This window comes from Garra rufa, chromosome 14 (assembly GCF_049309525.1).
Source record: "Garra rufa chromosome 14, GarRuf1.0, whole genome shotgun sequence".
Lineage (NCBI taxonomy): Eukaryota > Metazoa > Chordata > Actinopteri > Cypriniformes > Cyprinidae > Garra > Garra rufa.
This window is the reverse complement of record NC_133374.1, coordinates 19,330,011-19,345,232: the sequence shown is the minus strand read 5'-3', so window position 1 is coordinate 19,345,232 and position 15,222 is coordinate 19,330,011. Positions and strand designations below refer to the sequence as shown.

Below are 15,222 nucleotides of genomic sequence, written 5' to 3'. Positions count from 1 at the left end.
AGAAAGAAAGAAAGAAAGAACTACATTTCCCTTCATTTCCTCTCGAATATTACGTAAACAATATCCGGGTCAGAGGAGGCGAATTTCCGCGCCTTTTCGTGGTCGAGATGGATGAGAGGGCAAAACAACCTGCAATTTTTCAGCTATATTATCACATTATGGACTAAGTTAAACTATAATACACATACTTCAAATGCAGACGACTTGGTGACACAGGATAACATCGAAGTATGTTGCTTCCCTCTGACGTCGCCAGACTTGTTCTGGGTAAGTTCACTGTTGTTGTGGCTTTCTTTAGGAGAAGCTAGCGAGCTAATACTCTGTTCACAATTACAGTAAATTTAATTACGTGATTTGTCTCCAAAACTGCTGCATATTATGGAAATGGAGACAGCTGTGTCAGAATATTGTTGTTCTGAGCTTAGACAGTGCGAGAATGTGATGTGTCAAACTGCTGAGATGATCGATAACAGTAATGGCTGATACAGTCTGCAATTCTCAAATGAAGATATTTAAATGTGAAATGATATGTCACTCATATTCAACTCATAGGCTACCTGCAGCAAGAAGGGCTCACTGCCACAAGCCGAGCTTTTATCTATGAGAGTGCAAACTTGAAGGAATATGCCGAGCACAGCTCCGAGGACGGGGTCATACCTGCTTGTGTGTTTGTATGTGTCAAGTTCATGACTGATAACAGGGAGATAAATATGAATTACTGGCTTGTGTTAGGAAGACATGTTTACTTGGTAACAATTTTGTTGTTGTTGGTTGCTTTTCCTTTCCAGTCTCTTTTTGGAAAAAACCTGATCACGATTTTAAATGAATATGTTGCTGTTAAAGCAAAAGGTGAGTACCTTTAAAAATAAATTAAATGTTTTGCTATACACAGTGAATCTGTTTTCGTTTTAACATGCTTGTATACTTCCTTCTGCAGAAACAAGTCAAGAAAATCAAATCCCAGCTGTGATGACTTCATTATGGAAAAAGCTTGACTTCACACTTAACCAAATCAAGTGAATGACTATTTGTTTACATTGTTGCATTGAATGTTTTCGTTTTTTTAATGCACCGTCGTCTTATTAAAATCTTACTGTATTGTCCACAGGTCTTTGCAGAATTCTCCTGCAGTGCAGCTGAATCAGCGATGTGAGTTTTGCTCTTTGTTTGAGAGGAATTGGGTTCTTAATGTCTTGGAGTTATTGAAAGTAGCCAAATATAATAGATACACTACCAGTCATAAGTTTTTTGATGTTTTCTTAAAGAAGTCTCTTCTGCTCACCAAGCCTGCATTTATTTGATCCAAAGTTCAGAAAAAAACAGTAAAATTCTATTTGAATATATTTTAAAATGTAATTTATTATTTTAATCAAAGCTAAATGTTCAGCATCATTACTCCAGTCTTCAGTGTCACTTCAGAAATCATTCTAATATGCTGATTTGCTGTTCAACAAACATTTTTATTATTGTTATAATCAATATTTAAAAACATTTTTCCGGATTCTTTGATGAATACAAAGATCTGCATTTAATTTTGTAACATTATACACTGTACCATTCAAAAGCCTGGAGTCAGTTTAATTTTTTTATTTGAGGGTAAAGAAATTATAGAAATGAATGCTTTTATTTATTTTACATTGATCAAAAGTGGTTATTATAAAGACATTTATAATGTTACAAAATATTTCTATTTCAGATAAATGCTGTTTTTTGAACTTTTTATTCATCAAAGTAACCCGAAAAATACTAGTCAGCTGTTTTCAACATAATAATAATATTAGCAAATGTTTTTTGATCAGCAAATCAGAATATTAGAATGATTTCTGAAGGGTCATGTGACTGGAGTAATGATGCTAAAAATTCTGCTTTGAAATCACAGGAATAAATTACAATTTTAAAATATATTCTAATAGAAAACCGTTATTTTAAATAGTAAAAATATTTCAAAATGTTACTGTTTTTGCTTAATTTTGGATCAGAAAAATGCAGGCTTGTGAGCAGAAGAGTTTGGGGTCAGTACGTTTTTTTATTTATTTATTTATAATTATAATAATATTATTTATACAATTTTAATGTTTATGCCCACCGAGGCTACATTTATTTGATCAAAATTAATGAAAAATACAATTAAAAATTACAATTTGTCTTTTTTTTTTATTCTTTGATGAATAAAACATTTAAAAGTGCAGAATTGCTGTTGTGTCATTATAACTGACTTTACTGTCTCTTTGAATCAAATTAATGTATCCTTGCTGAATAAAAGTATTAATTTATTTTCTTTTTTAAAATCACAATAAAATCCTGTAATTTATGTTTGTTTGTTTTTTCTTTCATTAAGTGCGCACTATGAATAGCATTCAAAATATGAGACGTCAGCAGAGACCCTTTTTGGTATCACAGTCTCCTATCATTGTGCACCAACCTGTGACTCCAGCAGCTCAGTGTGTCCCCAGCACTGTGTCCACCCCTCAAGGCATGCTGGGACATTCCACCCCAGTGTCTTACACCTCCCAGCATACCAGACCTTCCACTCTCTGCCTTAGTCAGCCAGGTGAGTCTTGAAAAACATGTTTGAATCACACTTTCGTATGAGACCTGTAAGTGCCCTATTTACATTTTGCTATCTTACATCTTTATAGGAGAGTCACCGTTGCAGATACTGGTCCCCGATAATAGACTGAATCCAGGACCTTTGTCTCCAGCTCGCAGGAAATGGTAAGATGAATTTGATGATGACACCAGAAGTATGTTACAGATTCACTCTTTCTACCTTATTAATCTGTAACAATAATACTTTATTGTAAAACAAAACTTCGTTTTCTGCTTCAGTGATTCGCCGAGAAGGAGAGGAGGTGGTCAGATGGGTGCCAGCGGGACCAGCAGGGCCGTCGTTGCATCCAGCACACTCATTGTGGAATCTCAAAGTGAAGAAACTGTGACAGAGAACTTATCTGTGAGTCATGCTGATTCATTTCTGTTTTTTGTAAGGTTTAAAGAAGTTTCTATTTACTCCTGCATAATGTTTCTTTTTTAACAGCAAATAGTTATAGAAAATGCCAGAGAAAAAATTCTCAATGATAGATCCTTACAAGAAAAACTTGCTGAAAACATCAACAAAATCTTGGCAAGGTAAATGCTAAATAATAGACGAAACACAACTTCAAAATTAACATTGAGATCTTACTAAACACATGTTGTAATATCACTTTAACAGTGATATTAGTCCTCAGACATCAAAAGCTGCCTGCAGTACTGTGGAACATGAGCAGTCGATTGATGAAATCCTGGGCCTCCAGGTGTGTGAATGCACATCTTTCACTGTTCGTTTTTTTTTTTTTTATCTTGACAGCCATATCAAGCCTTAACCTGTAAAATTGTTTTAGGGTGAAATTCATATGACAGATGTCGCCATCCAAGACATATTGGCACAGACAGAGTCAGACCCAGCATTTCAGGCACTCTTTGACCTCTTCGACTATGGTAGGTTTGAGCAGTTGATTGGTAACAGATTCTGTTCTTAAAGCCAAAATTATAATTTATTTATGTAAGTCTCACTGATAACCTTTCATCTCTTTTGAAGGGAAAAGTAAAACAGCTGAAGGCAGTGAACAGGCTGAGGGGAGCTTCAGTACTAGTACTAGTGCACAAGAGAGTGATGAGACCGTGCATGTAGACAGCGCCTCTGAAACAGGTAAGATGGGTAGGCTTTACTTTGTAAAGCAGTGCTGGGAATTTCCAGTGTGTACATTTTATTATATGCACTATGGTTCAAAAGTTTGGGGTCGGTTATACACTACCAGTCAAAAGGACTGTTTTTTACAACAGAAAAAAGAAACTAAAGAAACAAAAAGAAATTTTAATTTTTTTTTAAAGAAAAAAAATCTGCTCATCAAGTCTGCATTTATTTGATCCAAAGTACAACAAAAACAGTACAATTTTGGAATATTTAAAATACCAGCTTTCTATTTGAATATATTTTAAAATGTAATTTATTCCTGTGATTTCAAAGCTGAATTTTTAGCATTTCTCCAATCACATGGTCCTTCAGATATCTTTCTAATATTTAATTTAATATTCTTAGGTTTCTTTCATGAATAGAAAGTTCAGAAGAATAGCATTTATCTAAAATAGAAATCTTTTGTAACATAAATGTCTTTTTCATCACTTTTGATCAATTTAAAGCATCCCTGGTAAATAAAAGTATTAATTTCTGTGTTCTGTATTTTCTATGTATTCAAATAGAAAACAGTTTTTTAAAATAGTAAAAATATTTTAACATTTGATTGTTTTTGCTTTTGATCACAGGAATAAATTACATTGTAAAATATATTCAAATAGGAAACAGTTATTTTAAATGTAAAAATATTTCAAAATTTTACTGCTTTTGATTCACGTAAATGCAGGCTTGATGAGCAAAAGAGACTTATTTAAAAAACATGAAAAATCTTAATGTATTTACTGGTAGTGTATTTTAAATGTTTTTGAAAGAAGTCTCACATGCTCAACATGGCTGCATTTATTTGATTGAAAATACAGTAATATTGTGAAATAATATTACAGTTTCAAACGGCAGTTTTTTCAATTTTAATATATTTGAATTATTCCTGTTATGGCAAATTTTCAACATCCATTACTTCAGCAACATCCATTACTTCAGTCTTTGGTAACATAAGATCTCTCACAAATCATTCTAATATGCTGATTCGATGCTCTAAAAAACTATTTTTATTATGATTGTTTATAACATTGTTTATAACAGTTGTTTTGGGGAAATTATTTGATTAGAAATTTCAAAAGAACAGTTTATTTGTAATAGAAAACCTTTGTAACACTATAAATGCCATTCTTGTTAAATTTATTTTATCCTTGCTGAATACAAGTCTTACATTCTTTTAAAAGTCTTAACTGACCCCAGACTTTTCAGTGTAGATTAGGGGTTGACCGATTATCGGCACCGATATTAAGCAATCATATGGTTATCGGTAATGGTAATTTTCAAAACCGATTTGCCGATAAAATAATTTTAAAGCATTTAAAGATATATTTTTTTTATCAGAGCCCTTGCTATTCTGTAGTTTCACATTAATTTAAATTTTTACACCAGATATATATATATATATATATATATGTATATATATACCTATTTATATATATATACCTATTTATATATATATAAATCGGTTCAAAATATCGATCTACTTGATCTGTAATAATCGGCATCAGACTCTTACATGATTTTATTCATTATTTCAAGGCACTGGACAAGAGGATTCCACATCAGGAGAAAGTAGTGCACAAAACCCAAGCACCCAGTCTGAGTCCAAAAGCAAAAAGAAATCACCCAGCCTTCGAAATGCGACAAAGTCTGCTTCCACAGCTTCACAGCCATGTGCAGTAAGCAAACAAACTGGACGAGGATTCACAAACTCCAAAAAAGGACTAGTCAGGACTAGAGTTTTATCCGGTAATAAACAATCCAGAGGTGCCACGTCAACTTCTTCAAGATTGAACGATAAAGTAGATTTGCGTCCACCTGACCAAACCGTATCAAGCTCTTCTTTGACAGAGGAAGGAGTTGGTATGGAAGTAGATGAACCAGAAAATGAAACCTCTGAGACAGTTAATATTCAGGTAGTTTCTCTGGAGAGCTCGCACACCAACGAAATATTAAATGATAATAAAAACAGTCAAATTCCTGTTTCAAGTAAGCCATCACAAACCACATCCACTACTGAAACCTCAAATAATGCATCTGTGAATGAGCCTGGGAGTGTAACGGGAATAACCATGGAACAGAATGAGGATATAGAAACCTCTTTGTCTGTTCAAAGTGAGACTGTGCCCTCACTTTGTTTGCCTCAACCTGACATGGATATGTCCACCAAAACGGCTTCAAACAAGACGCCTTTAACTCCTTCCTGCACTCAAACTCAGTCCAGTACTGTCAAAAGCAATCTTCCAACATCAGGTGCTTCATCTACCACTACTACGGCATGCATTTCTGGCACCCCTGCCAAGGAGCCTGATCCCAGTAAGATTGTGTCTCTGAAAATCATCATTAGTGATGAGCAGGACGAGGTCTCGACTGATGTGGCGCTGAACCAGGCAGTTTCCAGCATCACCAGTGACCACATCCCCACCATCTTTCTGTCCTCCCCTGCTAAATCACCTGCTAAGACTTTGCCCGCAACTTCTGCGGTCATAACACAAGAAGAAACGGCTCAGGCTGTGAGTTGCTTACAGGGAGCAGAGGGTGTCGGATCATTTGGAACACCTATGAGGAGCGTGCAGAGTAGCGGACAGCCCATGCTGGGACGTCCTGCAGGTCAGGAAACCGGGTTCATTCAGCTGTTGCAAGCTAATCCTACCTTTGGGCCTTCAAGCAGCTATTTTGTCGTAACCGATCCGGCTGCTGCCGAGCAGCGGTCAAATGTTGTGCTGCTTCCAAGTAAAATGCCTCAAGGGACTGTGTCTTCAATGTCACATGTGGTAGCGACTCCACCTCGCCAGAGGACTGTGGTGTCTATGGGAGCAAATGTCTCTCAGACCTATTCGCCTGGTGAGTGAGGAGTTAGTTTGATTACGTAAGACTTTTTATACTTTTATTTAGGTTGTGTGTATCTGTGTTTATGTTGAGGTACTTATTTGCAGACTTTATTTAGTCTTCCTCAGGATTAACGTTGAATGTGCATGTTTGAAATTCCAATTGTAATTTTTTTTTTTTAGGCTCCACAATCATTATATCCTCTCCGGTTCAGCCCATGTTACAAAATGTGATGCTTCCAGTGTCTGTAATGGGGCAAAATACTGGAAAACTCACAGTCCTTCCCAATCAAGTTAGTAACTTTGTAGCATACAAGTTTTGTCAAAGTTTTTCTGTTTTACTCTATTTATAATTATATTATAAATGTTTACTACTTTTTTGTGCAGATGTTGACTTTGCCATGTTCAGCCACTGTAAGGCAGCCTGCAAAAGTTATTTCTCAACATAAATTGGCACCCAAGGAAAACACTGACAAGGGTAAGACATTTTTCATTTAAAGATGTTTGTTTTTCTTTTTCATTTAGTTTATTACGTTTTATTTTATTATATAAAATATTATACAGAACAGATGTTTTTGACATTTATACATTTAGATTTATGTATATGATTAGGGCCCTATGAAATCCTTTTAATTTTTTCCCATGTTTAATTTCTTTTATAAAATTCACTTGTTCCCATTTAAATTTTTCTAGACTCTTGTTTTAATGGTAAAAATAAGTTTTATTAATCAAAAAGCACGTCTATATAATTGAAAACTTTTTTCAACAGCAATTTAATAAGTTTAACAAAAAATAAAAATTTTAACTTTATGAAGTTAGTTTCCCCCCCTCAAATTTAGTTTTATTTTTAACAAATTTTGTTTTTCCATTAATTTTCTGGTTTCCATTTTAATGGTCTTATTAAATTTTAATAATCATAAGCATCACTAAATAGCTGATGTTATTCAAATGGATTTATTATTATTTTATTATTTTTTTCCCCCAGAAATAATGTGTTGTGTATTTACATTTTTCTGTTAAATAAATTCTGGTAAATAATTGTTCTGGTATATATTCCTTTCAATAATTTTAGTAATAGTACTATTATTACATTAAATAATATATTTCTGTCACAATTTCTTCAAGGTAAACCAAACTTTTATTTTGACGGGTTGCTGTGACGATCTTTAAGTTTCTGTTTGTATAAGATTGCATGATAGTTTTGGTTATTCTTACAAGAAACTGTAAAATGCTAGTCCATATCACATTTTGATTTAAGTGTACTGACCTACTTTTGCTCTATTCATCCAAAATTTGGCAAATTCAGTGACATTCCACATTATACAGTAAATTCCATTTTTTGACTGGGTTCTGTGATTCTGTACATGTTTTCTGCATTGTCTGCATTTTAAAATAATAATAATTAAAATATAGAATTTTTAAAATAAATAATTTCTAATTGTAATAATTAGTCATTTATAATAATGATCTCTTTTTAAAGGTTATCATATTACATTAAAATGGCAATGCCTTTAATGTTTTTTTTTTTTTTTTTTTTTTTTTTTCATTTTTTTGACTTGAAATTAACATTAATGTTCTTTAGTAACTAAATCTGAATAGGGCTATCATGATTTCTCAATTCAATTCGAGTACTTGCCTGTGTCGAGAAACCGGCAAAATACTGGTGGCGCATTCCATGGACAAGAATCCATAAAATACATTAGACCATTTTCCAATGCTGCATGATATATTAAACTCATTTAAAATCATCATAAGGCATACTGCCATTGCAAATGCACAAATGCTACGATACAATTAAATATATGCGAAGCAGGTTTAATACATGTGCTTTAATTATATGCATTTAGTTTACTTGGGCACCTCCGTTATAACACAAACTGTTATTTACATTGGTGGAGTGGCTCAAACTCCATTTCTGCAAATTGCTGTGATTATTATAATGTTCATCTGGCAATGCAGCGTTCACCATTTCATTGAATTTGTAAGATAAATCATTTATAATACTACGCAAACACAGGACAATGCAAAAATGATTGTTCTAAATATCCTAACTGTTCATCATGATTTTACATTTTGTGATGTCAACATATTCAAGAAATGGCAGTAGCTGTAGCATTTATATGTGACCCTGGACCACAAAACCAGTCATAAGGTTAAATTTTACAAAACTGAGATATATACAACATATATAAGCTTTCTATTGATATATGGTTTGTTAGGATAGGACAATATTTGGCCGAGATACATCTATTTGAAAATCTGGAATCTGAGGGTGCAAAAAAATCAAAATATTGAGAAAATCACCTTTAAAGTTCTCCAAATTAAGTTCTTAACAATGCATATTACTAATCAAAAATTACATTTTGATATATTTATAGTAGGAATTTTACAAAAAATCTTAATGGAACATGATCTTTACTTAAAATGATTTTTGGCATAAAAGAAAAATCTATAATTTTGACCCATACAATGTATTTTGGCTACTGCTACAAATATACCCCAACGACTTAAAGGAGAACTCCGGTGTGATTTTGATCATGATACCGAGTGTGAACGTACCTTGCATATCTCATCTCGGTTTGTGTCCTGCAGTCCGAAATCTGGGGTCAGTTAGCCGATGCTCACAACAGCTTGTCAATGAGAGTCAACAGGGCATCGGAATAGCCATGTAAATAAATCACTGTTTTACGCCATTTACGAGGCACAAAGTAGCTCCACACTTCATTGGTAGACTTCCAAGGGCCCTGACATTTAAAACGAGACATTGAGAACTCAGAAAAAGCACCGGTAGTTTATTTACAAGAAGATTTATACAGACAGTACCTGGAAGAGAAAATCCGGTCGCCGCCATCTTGAATTTAGTCACGATAAGTCGAGTGTCGAGCACCAAGGAATTTATCAGGTTATCAACTTATCAGGTTGTAGTTTCCTTCGTGCTCGACATTCGACTTATCGTGACTAAATTTAAGATGGCGGTGACCGGTCTGTTCCTGGTGGAAAATGTCTGTATAAATCTACTTGTAAATAAACTACCTGTGCTTTTTCTGAGTTCTCAATGTCTCGTTTTAAATGTCAAGGCCCTTGGAAGTCTACCAATGAAGTGTGGAGCTACTTTGTGCCTCGTAAATGGCGTAAAACAGTGATTTATTTACATGGCTATTCCGATGCCATGTTGACTCTCATTGACAACCTGTTGTTAGCATCGGCTAACTGACCCCAGATTTCGGACTGCTGGACACAAGCCGAGATGAGATATGCAAGGTACGTTCACACTCGGTATCATGATTCAATACACTTTAGGTCAATATCACACCGGAGTTCTCCTTTAAGACTGGTTTTGTGGTCCAGGGTCACATATTGTAAAAAAAAAAAAAAAAAGGCTAAATATTAAAATTTATGTGGACATTTGAATTAAATGTTTAGTCAATATTTACCAAGGATTATATTATGCAGTAAAGTGTAAAGACGCCCTCTGCAGTCATTTTTTATAATGCACGATGTACATTAGTTCTATTGTTTGTAATAAATTATGAATTTTAAGAGTATTGTCCAGTTAAATAATTTAATTACATTCCCTTGATACATTATTTAAACTAATTATCATTGCTTCATTGCTACTTTATATGTATTTTTAAGGGCATTGTTCACTTAGGTCTATTGTTATTACCACAAAAATTAATTGAAATGATCTGATTACATTAATCTGATTAATCGATTATCAAAATAATCGTTAGTGACGGCCCTATGTTTAAAGATTACAGTTTGTGTGTCACATGTTTGTAGACTATGCATCACTGTAATCTTTTGTTTACTGATTTTCAGGCAAAACTGGCACATCTGGGTCTAGTCAAGTGCTTTCCCAGGCCTCTGAGCAACAAAAGATTGTGAGCACAACAAGCCCAAGCCATCGGCGGATACTTTGCTTTGATGTCACTCCTGAAACCACTGCAGCTGGCCAGAATACTTTACAGACAAGCTCACTCACGTCCTCTACTGTTACTTCCTCCCCAGCTCAGCACGTTCAGAAAGAAGTTACACAGACTGAACCAAAACAGCCTTTAGTTTCTGACACTTGCAAAAGAAGAATAGAAACAGTCAGACTGCCAGAAGCAAATCCCAAAGCGGGTATAAAGGGCTCTGAAAAAGTCACAATTTTTCATCAACAAAAAGAAGCCCCAAAAATCAAACCGACTGTAAAGGAATCAAATCTAATTGTTGTGTCAAGTGCCAATTTTCCCAACAAGGCTGCCATTGAACCAACTGTCATTAGATCTGAATCACCGAAAAGGTCACAGAAGGAACATGGTGGAGTGGCTTCTAAATCATCTGCTCCAGGGCCAAAGCAGAAACCAGCAGGCAGCACAAAGGACAGCACACAAGATGAATCTTTTGAAAAGAAGCAGTTAAAACCAGCAGAAAAAACATCCTTACAGAACTCTCTAGGCATCACTGCAAATAAAGAAAATGAGCTGGAGAGCTGTCAGACATCCACATCTCCCGCTGAGGATCTCGCACCTTCCATGGCAAAATCTCCAGCGCCCGTATCAAACAGTTCTAGTAAAACTTTATGCAAGACCAACCCTTTGACTAAACAGGCCGTTGAGATGCTGCAGGACATACAAGGCCAGCCTCCCGCGGCCACTCCGCCAAAGAGACAGGTGGCCGGATGTCCAGATCTCCCGCTCCCGAGAACACACGGACCAGGACGTGCACAGGAGGAGATGATGGATGGATTGAGGACCCCATCCCGACAAAGGCTAAGGAGGGAGGGAGAAAGCACACCCAGGCATCTTCCTCCTCCCGCCACACCCGATATCCCCTCCTGCAGTCCTGCCAGCGAGGCGGGGAGCGAGAACAGCATCAACATGGCCGCCCACACTCTCATGATCCTGTCACGTGCCGCCAGGACAGGAGGTCCTCTGAAAGACAGCTTGCGTCAAGAGGAGGCCAGTGCTGGGAAATCTGCCATCCCTAAAGGAAAGAAGCGAAAGCAAATTGAACAGAGTCCTCCTGCAAAGAAAGAGCTGCAGCTTTCTGGCTCCTCGAGCAGTAAAAAGAAATCGAAGGTGAGCTGGTATTTTATTGGTTATTTATTTGTGAGCCTGGACCAAAAAAACAGTCAAAACCAAAATTATAGATTTTTCTTTTATGCCAAAAATCATCAGGATATTAAGTAAAGCTCATGTTTTGTCTGTGTGTATATACATTATATAGTAATATACTTAGTAATATGCATTGCTAAGAACTTAATTTGAACAACTTTAAAGGCGATTTTCTCAATATTTAGATTTTTTTTTTGCACCCTCAGATTAATTTAGATTTTCAAATAGTTGTAAAAAATGACCCTTATGACAAGATTGCATCTTACCCTGCTGAGTGTTCTAGATTCTAGTTTCTAGCTTCTTCCCCATCATAGCATGAACAATAGTAGCAAAATTATGCTCTTAAGATGCTTTTATGCTTTTTAAATCATATATGCTAAATCTGAAGCAACATCACATACTACATTTTAAAGCAGTTTCATACTAGAGTGTGGGAAACCTAGTGAAAAATGTTTCGACTAAGCCAAATATTAATTACAAATATGAGTACTTTATTATAATACATGTTTGACATATATTATGTAATACTTGTATAATAATATGTCACATATGTAAAATATATATATATTTTAGTTATATTAGAAAATTAGAATTCAACGAACTAAAAATTAATTGCTTTATTTCTAAATAAAAAACTAAATACAAAACATGTTTGTGTGCATGACAGTATATTTGTGTATAAATATATGAAATGGCAATTTTTTTTATTTTATTACACTGTTACAACAATGTTGTTAGGATTGTTTTATATAGCTAGATAGGATAATAGCAATTTTTTTTATTTACTTATTTTTGTAAATGTTATATATTAAATGATTTTTTTAATTATACTTTATAACTGTTTTTAGAAGTGTTTAAATTAAATTACATACATAACATTTTTTATTTACTTATATTTTATAACAATGTTTTTAGAATTGTCAAATTATATAGCATTTTTTAAATGTATATATATTTTATAACAAAGTTTTTAAAATTGTTATAAATATACATAGCAAATTTTTATTTAATAATACTTTATATAACAATGTTTTTAGAATTGCTATAAATGATATATATAGCAATTATTTTTACTAATATTTTTGTGTTTTTAGAATTGTTATAAATACAGCAATTTTTAATTTAATTAACATTTATAACAATGTTTTAAAAATGGTTTAAAGTAAATATAGCAGTTCTTTATATTTTATAACAATGTTTTTAGAATTGTTTTGAATAAATATACACAATTTTATTTTGTTGTTTTTAGAATTGTTTTACATAAACTATATAGCCTTTTTTATTTACTTATATATTTGATTTGAATCAATTATAAAAACACTTATAAAAATATAGCATTTTTTTATTATATATATATTTTAAAATTGTTATAAATAAATTATATAGTTTTGTATTTGTTATAACAATGTTTTTAATATTGTTGTAATAAACATAGCCTTTTTATTTAATTATATTTTATAACCATGTTTTTAGAATTATATACATATACATTTTTTTACTGATATTTTTAAAAATGCTTTTTAGAATTGTTTTGAATAAATATATATAGCAATTTATTTACTAATATTTTGATAATGTTTTTAGAATTTTTATAAATATATATAGCAATTTATTTATTTTTATATATATTACAGAATGTTCCCTATCAATAATTTTCTGAACTAAATAGGTTAATATACATAATGCTAACATCTGAATCTACATCTGACTCACTTCAGTCAAGTCATGCAAGTGACTGAATGTTTTGCCACCCAAAAAAGCATCTCAGACTAATTATTTATTCTATTTATATACCTTTATGATTCATATAATATATGTTCTGTGCAGATAACAGTAGGCAGAAGACAGCGAGTCAGCTCACAGTAGCCCAGCCAATCGGAGAAGTCTGACTCATTTGTCTATTTGTGTACCTCAGCATGCATCACCTAATATGTTGACATTGTTCGGCTGAATTCCTTTGTATTTTTTTTAGAAACAGAAGAAGCTGCTGGACTCCTTTCCTGAAGACTTGGATGTGGACAAATTCCTGTCATCCCTGCACTATGATGAATAATGACGCTAAGGACAAGCTGTGCTGCCTACCGCCATTTCAGCGACATAAGCCATGTGTGCTACTGAGAGCGATAGAACAGAGATCTATTCAAAATAACTGCTTTCTGTTTTACATTTATATTGTACATAGACACCATAATTAGCCTAATAATCATATTCATACTGTAAAGATTAATTAAGCACTCTTCAAAACAAACAAGAAAATAATTTAAGACTAAACTGTAAGTATTGACTACATATGTGAGAGTATCAGTTCAGTTGCTGTTATTTAGTTCATTGTCATTTTGTTTCTTTAAATGGACATTTTCCATCAACTGCACCATGTGACTACAAGAGAGATGATTTCCTTTGTACAGCCTCTAGGTGGTATTCTTCCTTTACAGTATGGATAGAGAATGTTAAACGTTATTGTTTTCTGTCCTTTACATGGTTTATTATATGATGTATTTTAATAAATCACTATTTGATTGATTTTTTTTTAAATGTTTGAATTGATTTCTGTGTTAGTTCTGCAGCAGTTAACTGAACACCATCTAATTTTTCTTTAATCTCCATTGATAATACTAAGACATTTGTCTTGAGCAGCAAATCAGCATATTAGAATGATTTCTGAAAGATAATGAAAATTCAGCTTTACCACCACAGTAATAAATTTGATTTTAAAATATATTCAAATACAAAACAGTTATTTTAAATTGTAACTTTAATTGCCAATATTACTGTTTTTACGGTATTTTTCAATCAAATAAATGCATAATTGATGAGCATAAATGGCCTAATAAGATGTTACCCAAAATGTTTTGGTAAACCAAGGGAATGCACTTGTATGTGATATGTATTGTGGCTTTTGAGGTAAAATGAGGTTACTGGGAATGAAATCGGGACAAGCAAGCTCCTGTCAAAGCTGGAGGCTACAATAAATCATTCTCCCAGCTGTTTAACATTCTCTGTACTTATATACGCTCTGTTATTTTGATAGCTAATCCAAGCTATTTAGGTCAACAAGCCATATCAGATCATATCAGAGGCGCCATGTCTTAGTGCTTTTACTCAAGTTGTTCTCTTTGCCCTTTTTTCTCATAAGTTTCAGGCCAGCACTACATAAATGTATTTTTAGGTTTCAAATACTTTAGACACCCATGAATATAAAGTGATGTGAAAATTAGTATTGTTTTGTTAATAATCTCATATACTCTTAAACATGAAAGGCTCCTTATTAGGATTTATGGTTTCATGAAAAAAGTTTAACATCCATGGAATCTATCTAATGCACAAAATATTTTTTTATTGCCATGTTAAAAAATGTAAAAAAAAAAAAAAAATTATTAGAATAAAGTCAAACTGACCAAAACAAATTTAAAGTGTTTTATAAAGTCTAAATGTTAAAATATTTTGAGAATAAGGTCAAAAATCTGAGAATTAATTCGTAGCAATTATGAGATAAAAGTTATAATATTTTGAGAGTATATTCTAGCCTTTTGTGCATGCAGATGGCTAGAGCACTAGGAGATATTCCAAAGTCTTA

General features: G+C 33.3%; 1 protein-coding gene across 1 annotated transcript; it reads left to right on the top strand.

Annotated features, from left to right (window-relative positions):
• The first annotated feature begins 114 nt into the window (after window positions 1–114).
• On the top strand, window positions 115–14,168 carry npat (nuclear protein, ataxia-telangiectasia locus). Its single transcript, XM_073817609.1, has 17 exons — window positions 115–267; window positions 553–671; window positions 789–849; window positions 938–1,016; window positions 1,109–1,149; window positions 2,339–2,551; window positions 2,640–2,715; window positions 2,830–2,953; window positions 3,038–3,129; window positions 3,215–3,296; window positions 3,384–3,480; window positions 3,581–3,691; window positions 5,255–6,559; window positions 6,727–6,836; window positions 6,931–7,021; window positions 10,366–11,609; window positions 13,618–14,168. The coding sequence occupies exons 1-17, from the start codon at window positions 231–233 to the stop codon at window positions 13,696–13,698; spliced, it is 3,963 nt and encodes a 1,320-aa protein (XP_073673710.1). The 5' UTR covers window positions 115–230; the 3' UTR covers window positions 13,699–14,168.
• The last annotated feature ends 1,054 nt before the right edge of the window (window positions 14,169–15,222 follow it).